The sequence below is a fragment of the Trypanosoma grayi genome (genome assembly GCF_000691245.1).
Source record: "Trypanosoma grayi strain ANR4 Tgr_895_V1, whole genome shotgun sequence".
Classification (NCBI taxonomy): Eukaryota; Euglenozoa; class Kinetoplastea; order Trypanosomatida; family Trypanosomatidae; genus Trypanosoma; species Trypanosoma grayi.
In genome coordinates this window covers 1-6,933 of record NW_008826514.1, presented here as the reverse complement: position 1 = coordinate 6,933, position 6,933 = coordinate 1, and the positions used below count along the sequence as shown (strand labels likewise).

The window sequence follows — 6,933 nt, the reverse complement described above, 5'->3', positions numbered from 1 at the left end:
CAGCGCCGCGGTGAGGAGCCGCCGGCACACGCCGCCGCGTCGGAGATGGATCGGTGGTGGCCGGAGGAGAATCAGAACTGGTCGGGCCGCATGTTCGCCTCGCCCTTCGACAAGAACAAGAAGAAGCTGGACGGCATGTTTGTGCCGGAGATGAAGGAGGTAAATAGCCCGGACCGCCCGCTGGAGCTGAGCTACGCGGAGGATAAGTTCTTTCTGAACCCCGACTTCCACATGAGCGACGAGGTCTTCGACGAGGCGCGCCGCTTCGTGCCGCCGCCGAGCTTCGACCCCGCGATTGACGAGATCGACGACGACGGCTTCGTGGACGGGCAGGTGATGTTCGACATCCAGAAGGCGCTCGACGAGGACAAGAAGCGGCTCNAAGAAGCGGCTCGAGGCGTTCGGCAACCCGCTGCTGGTGGAGGACCAGGTCGACTACCTCCTCGCGCCGCAGCGGGACGGGGAGGAGAACATGCAGCAGCGCCAGGAGTTCAACGGGTTCGTTCATTGGGGTCTCCTGCACGGCGCCCACATGATCGTGGAAGAAAACCACGACTACAAGAAGGCGCATGAGTTCGTCAACCGCTACATGCGGGATATTGACATGTTTCAGAAGTGGCTCGAGCATCCAAAGGTGCGTGCGCACATTCAGAAAAAGTTCGGCGTCGACATGGACGCCAAGTTCGACAAACTTATGGCGCTCGTCATGGCGATGTACGCACGCTCCAAGATCCAGGTCTACGAAGACGACCCGGGTGGGGCGCTCAAGTCCCTGACCGCCTGCATGTCCTTCATCAACGAGGGCGCGGACCTTCAGAAGGAGCGGCATCGCAAAGCCGTCGGCGCGGTCCTCGCAGCGCGTGGCATGGTATACTGCAAACTCAAGTCGTATGAACGCTCCGAGGACGACCTCACCCGGGCGCTGTCGTTTGTGAACCAGAAGCGGTGTGCGACGCTGTTCCAACTTCGCGCGGAGGCGCGTGAGGCACTGGGCCGCATCGAGGATGCCCGCCGCGATGAGGAGCGGGCGGCAGAGATTTGGGAGAATGCGGAGGTGATTCTGCCCGGTATGGAGGGAAAGCCGTACAAGTTTGTCGTTTAGTTGTGAGGAGTGCCGGGTCGGGGGCGATGGTTTTTGGCCTGGCGGTAGTAATACAAACGAAAAGAAATGGTGTATCGTGGTTGTTGTTGCCATCTGAATGCATGATTGGCCGGTGTGAGAGAGGGAGAGAGCGAATGGATGGGCGTGAGGGAGTGTTTCGAAACACGAGGGCATGTATGTTGTTCCCTGACTGTGTAGGGCTCTGCATTCCAAGTTTTCCCTCCTTCTTCTTCTTCTTCCCCTCCTGTATATGATGTGTTGTGATTTCCCCCTCTTGCCAGTTCATCGAGTGTCGGTGCACAGTTGGTGCGTACATATATATATATATATCTATATATATATATATATAGGCCAAGCATAGAGGAGACGCATGCTACGGCGCCGTATCACTCTGCCGGTACTCTCAACAGCACGGCTGCAGGCTGTGGGAGTCAGTCAGCGACATGTGCAGCAGTCAAAGGGGATACAGCAGTTCTCGTACCTCCCACCCGGCATTCATGCCCCGCGACTGCCGTGGTTTTGCGAGACAGCAGCGCCGCACCTGTCTACGGCAACGGTGGTGACACCCGACGCTTTACCAGTGTCCATGACGACTGAGACGACGGAATCAGAAGCAGTTACAGCAACGTCAGCGGTGCGATTGCTCGCAGAACCCGCGGAGTTGGATGCGATTCTCGACGGCCGAACGGCGTCAAAACGGGTAGCCACGGAGGCGGCCCGCGTTATAGTGGGGTTCAGCGGTGGCGTTGGTGGTGGGTGTGGTGGTGGCGGTGTGCTGCAGAGCTCTGCTGGACATAGTGGTCCTATGCGTGCTACGGCGGCGCGCCGAATGTCAGTGCTTGCGGGACCCACATTAGACACACGCATCGGCGACATTGTGAAGATCGACGACTCCCTCGCTGCGGAGATGTTACCAGATGTGGTGCGTCTTCTCATAGACCCTAATGCGGAGGGAGTGGAGAATGTCTCCCTTACAGATTTTGTGGCAATGCAGCCTAAGCGACAGCTCGTTGCACTCAGCGGTAAGAAGGTGTGGCACGAGTGGCTTATTGATAGCACACACTACAAGCAGGTAGCGCGGCTGGAGATAGAGTCACCATACTACGACATGCGGGCACTGCAGCAGGCTGGCATCACGACACTGTACCAGTGGGCAGAGCAGCCGGAACTGGTGAAAGTCTCTTCGTATACTCGAAGCCTATTGGACGCTGCTGTGGAAAAAAGCGTAGAGGCATATGTGGATGAAGTGACGAAAGTAGTGAACACAAGCAATCTGTATGAGAACACATTGGTGTTATGGGCAGCAGATATAATTGGAAAGTTTATCCTGGAAAGACTAAACATTACGGTGGAGCAGGCAGCAGCTGCAGCTACGCCTACCGCATCTGCTTCCGCTGCAGCCGCAGGTGCGACTGCCGCATCTGGCACGGCATCAGCGAAAGAAATGGTCGCAGAGCAGCCCGCGATGGCTGCAATGGATGGTGACGCATCGACCACAAGTTCGGGGCAAGTCTGCACCCTGGAGCATTATCACCGTCTCGCGAGGAAGGTGTTGGCGAGCGTGCGAAAGGAATACATGGCTCAGCGGCAGGCTGATCATGGCGCCAACGGAGTGGCCAAGGTGCCACTTGATAGCCAAGCAGAAGCAGAGATCCGCGAGAAGGCGTATGCCACGCTTAGCGATGCTTTGCTGAAGGTGTTGGAGGCGCAGACGCCAAACATGCCGAAGGAGTTGCACCCGTTGCGCGACTACGGCTTTCTCGCGCTGGAGCGACTCCCTGGGCTCCTACGACAAGCGTCATCGGTGCTACAACTTCAGAGTGTGCCGGTGCGTTATTTTGTGTTTCATAGCACTGGGGACCGTGAGGTGGATGAATGCGAGAAGTACGATTCAGATTTGTATCCTTCTGTCGGCACTGACACGCCGGCGACGAACAACAATGCGTCAATGAGTGTGGCGGCGCCAACCCTGGCAAGCGGTGTGTTTCTAGCTGGCACGACAAACTACAACGTGACGCTCGGCGAGTGGCCCGGCTTCCCACAGCCGCCGCCGTCACCGTCGATGGGGATTTGGTCGCCTGACACCGTGCAGAATGAGTACTTCTCCGTGCTGCACCGCCTGAAGCGGCACACCCTTCGCGTCGCACGCACCACCCTGTTTGACACCATCAAGGGGGCAAGGGAGTACCGCAACGGCTTCAACGCGGCGGAGGCGCTGGGGCTGCAGCAGCTCTTCGGTACGGCGAAGCTCGTCGAGGACCGCCTGGGGTCGGTGCTGAACTGCTACTATGACTCCGCCTCCTCTGCAAAGCCATTGCACTTCATTGAGGCGGGTCATTCGTGCGGCAAGACATCTGTGCTGGAGCGGCTCTCAAAACGCATGGCGGAGGGCGGCAAGACAGCCGTTACGGTGCGGTACAGCGGCGCCGCAACGCCGTTCACGCCCGGACTCGATGACCACCCACTCGCTCTGCCCGCACGTTTTTGGTTCCGTGTTGCACTCGCATCGTGTCCGTACCTGGTGCGCACCGAAGAGCTCTTCACGCGCGCCCCAAAGTCTGTCATGTGGTGGGCCAACCGCCGAAACTGGTCGTGGGAGCTGTACCAGAACCGCATTCGTTTGCTTGGTCACCGCGACGGGGCGCCATCGTCGCTCCACGCAATTCTCGTAGATGACTTTGACCGCGTACTGGATGCCATGGAGGGTCGGATCAATGCCGCTACGGTTGGGAGGTTGAATGGTGCATCGCACTTTCACTCGCTGCCGGCGTATGCCACAGAAGCTGAAGCAGGGGAAGAGGCGATGGACGCTGCAGAGGCAAGCCAAAACGTTATGAATAGGACTGATAAGAAGAGAGGCAACAGCAACAACAACAGCAATGGCATCAACGTCAGCAACAACAAGAAGGGGGGATACGCAGTAGGGGCATCGTCGCTGACAGCGATGATGCACTTCAAGCAGCACGCACCTTGTCCGACGGATACAGTAGAGGCTGCGTTAGCCAAAGTGACTGTCGCGGTGGGACAACTAGATATGGTTTTCACCGGTCATCGCGTTAGCAAAACTCTTCTCGCCCACGCGGATGCCCCTGTACGTCGCTACTTTATACCGCTGGCAAATGGCATTGGGCTGCAGCAACGAATGCGCGTGCTGCCTCTTGTATCGGTATTGTATGCCCTACATCAACGCTCGCGTCTTGAGTTCTCTGGACTCATGTACGAGGTGCTCAAGAACTGCCCTGGACTTCTTGGCTACACGCTCGAGGTGTTCTGGTCGGGGCGTGCAGCAACGATGGACCTCCGTGGTGGTGCTCCGCGACTGATGCAGTGGAGCGGGACTCACCCGCTTCTGCGCAGCTACGTCCCGACAGAGCTCTTTGCAGAGCTGCCGCAGCGCAACTACCTGCTGCAGAACCTCCCTGAGGCGCGTCTGCGTCTTGTGGAGCTGCTTCAGCGACAGTTGAGCAGCCCAACAGGGTACCTTACGACGGGCGTAGACACAACGATGCAGGACGAGCGGGATGGGTTCATTGTTCCCCACAGTCACACAACAAGTCAGGTGCACCCGTTCGCGCTCTTCACAATCTTCACGCAGCAGGACCCATTGGAGGCGCCGCATGAGTCTACGGTGGTGCGTGCGTGGGGTGAGGTCTGGGCCGAGTACTGCGGCGTTGTAAATACCATGGGCACCACGAATGAGCGGAAACGTGACGCGATGCGAGTGTTGCTGCACGGTGCCCTGCTGTTGCGTGATGTGGCGGTCTCGGGGGCGCAGATGAATCTAAATCTAAAGATCCCCCCGTACGGCTTCCCACTGCTCGCATCGGCGACACGCACTAAGCAGAAGGGATGCACAAAGCCAGTGGTGACAAAGGCGACACAAGATATTGTGCGCAAAGCGGTGGCGGCGTACAAGACATTCTTCGCGCACATGGAGCAGACCCACTTCCCGTTCCGCCCAAGTGTTGGGCTTAACGGAGGCTGTGACGTCGTCTCCTTTGCGGGGACAACGCTGGCACTGTATGATCTCGTCACGACACCCGAGGCGCTGCAAGACATCAGCTATCGCTTTGCAGAGGCACTTCTCGGTGTGCTGCACTGCCTAGAGAAGAATGTTCTACCGCAAAACAAGATTCGTCAGCTCCATTACGTTAGTGTGGTTTCAATTGATCAAACATCCTCAATAGCACTGAGCGGTGGTGGCAGCAGCGGCATTAATAGTGGTAGTACCAGTAGTAGTAGTAGTGGCAACAGCGGTGCCGCTGTTGCAGGTGGTGCCGCTTCGCCTGTTGCTGCTGAAGACGTCTTTGCTGCGCCGCCTTCGCCTGTTGTGCCGTATTTCCTCGACATGAGCGCCGTCTTCGAGGACGACGTGATTGACCGCTTGCGTGCGTTGCAGGAGACCCTCGGCATCAGCAAGGAGTACCGCACGCTGAACGACCTACTCGATGAACTCGAGAGCACGCACCGCGTGTACGTGCACCAGGACGTGGTTGCGTCGCAGGGGGAGCTGGAGTCGCTGCTCTCCACAACGCTCATGCAGCTCGTGCCGGACGCGACGGTGCTGCGCGCGTACACGCCGGAGGTCGTCTCGCCCGACACACTGCTAATGGATCTGCTGGAGGACGACGAGGAGGAGGAGGGTTTCCGCGGCGCCGAGGTGGAGGAGATGCGGCGGGACGTGGCGCTGACGCGGGAGGTGGCCACGACGGAGTCCTTTGCCGACGCTGAGCATGTCCAGGAGTCGGCGGAGTTGCTGGAGGCACTGCTCAACGACGCCTTTGCCGACCCACAGCAGCAGCGTGAGGAGGAGAGGGCCACGAATGACACGGCACACGCCGCCTTGCTCAACGACATGGCAATGGAGGATGCCATCAACAACAACATACCGGTCACTGTTACCACAGCCACTAACCCCAACAACGGCAACAGCACACAGCAAGCGATGCCGGTGACGCCGATGACGGCCAACGAGGATGCACTGGCATGGCTGCATGACATTGTCACACCATCATCATCATCAGCAGCAGCAGGAGATCAGCCTGGTGGAAAGGCCAGTGACGTAATCGTCACATCGACACTCTCCGGTGCACCACCGCGGCGGCAAGGCGGTGGTGGGGGACCCTATGTGTCGCTGAGTAGCGAGGATGACGTAGACATGGAGGATGCCGGAGAGGGAGAGAACGAAAAGCCAAAGGTGGATGCTCAGAAAAAGGCCAGTACTAGCACTGGTGGTAGCAGCAGCAACCGACAACGGTTACGGCAGCAACAGTCAAAGTCGCAGCACAGCAAGCCGCGAAAAAAGAGCCCGCCGGTGGTGCCGGCAACGCGAAAGAAGGCTGCTGCTGCTGCTGTAGTTACGCAGGCGAGACACAGGATGCCAGCAGGGGGTGGGAAGAAACGCAGCCATAAGACCAGCGCGGCAACAGCTGCTTCTGTAGGTGGAAAGAAGAACAAAAAGAGATAGTCATTACTTGCTATGCATCCGAGCATGTATGATGTACAGTGTGAATCGGAGGAGATAAAGGGTGGTATGGTGGGGCATGAGCCGGGTTGAGTGGGGAAGAGAAGAGAATATGTCATCCAATTCCTTCACTCCCACGTCTCCTGCTTTTGAACTCCTCCTCCTTCCACTCTGCAGTGTCTCTTTCCTTGACCGTATGTATATCTCTCTCTTTGCTTTCACCTCTACTGCGTATTGTTCATATGGCTCCTCTCTCTATGTTGTTGCTCCTTGTTGTATGTTTGCTGTGCGTCTATGTGTGGTGCAATGATGTGTGGTGTGTCCTTGGCAGAAGCGAATATGAGTGAGGTGGGACAACGTTCACCTC

The 6,933-nt window shown here is 57.8% G+C and overlaps 3 protein-coding genes across 3 annotated transcripts; all 3 read left to right on the top strand.

Moving 5' to 3' along the window:
- Positions 1–45: 45 nt before the first annotated feature.
- Positions 46–573, top strand: DQ04_08951020 (hypothetical protein; the record flags this gene model as incomplete). Its single annotated transcript, XM_009315762.1, has 1 exon — positions 46–573. The coding sequence occupies one exon, from the start codon at positions 46–48 to the stop codon at positions 571–573; it is 528 nt and encodes a 175-aa protein (XP_009314037.1).
- Positions 574–604: 31 nt separating this feature from the next.
- DQ04_08951010 (hypothetical protein) lies at positions 605–1,102 on the top strand (the record flags this gene model as incomplete). The annotated part of the gene is made up of 1 exon (XM_009315761.1): positions 605–1,102. One exon carries the CDS (start codon positions 605–607, stop codon positions 1,100–1,102), a length of 498 nt encoding a protein of 165 aa, XP_009314036.1.
- Positions 1,103–1,472: 370 nt separating this feature from the next.
- Positions 1,473–6,569, top strand: DQ04_08951000 (hypothetical protein; the record flags this gene model as incomplete). Its single annotated transcript, XM_009315760.1, has 1 exon — positions 1,473–6,569. One exon carries the CDS (start codon positions 1,473–1,475, stop codon positions 6,567–6,569), a length of 5,097 nt encoding a protein of 1,698 aa, XP_009314035.1.
- Positions 6,570–6,933: the final 364 nt, after the last annotated feature.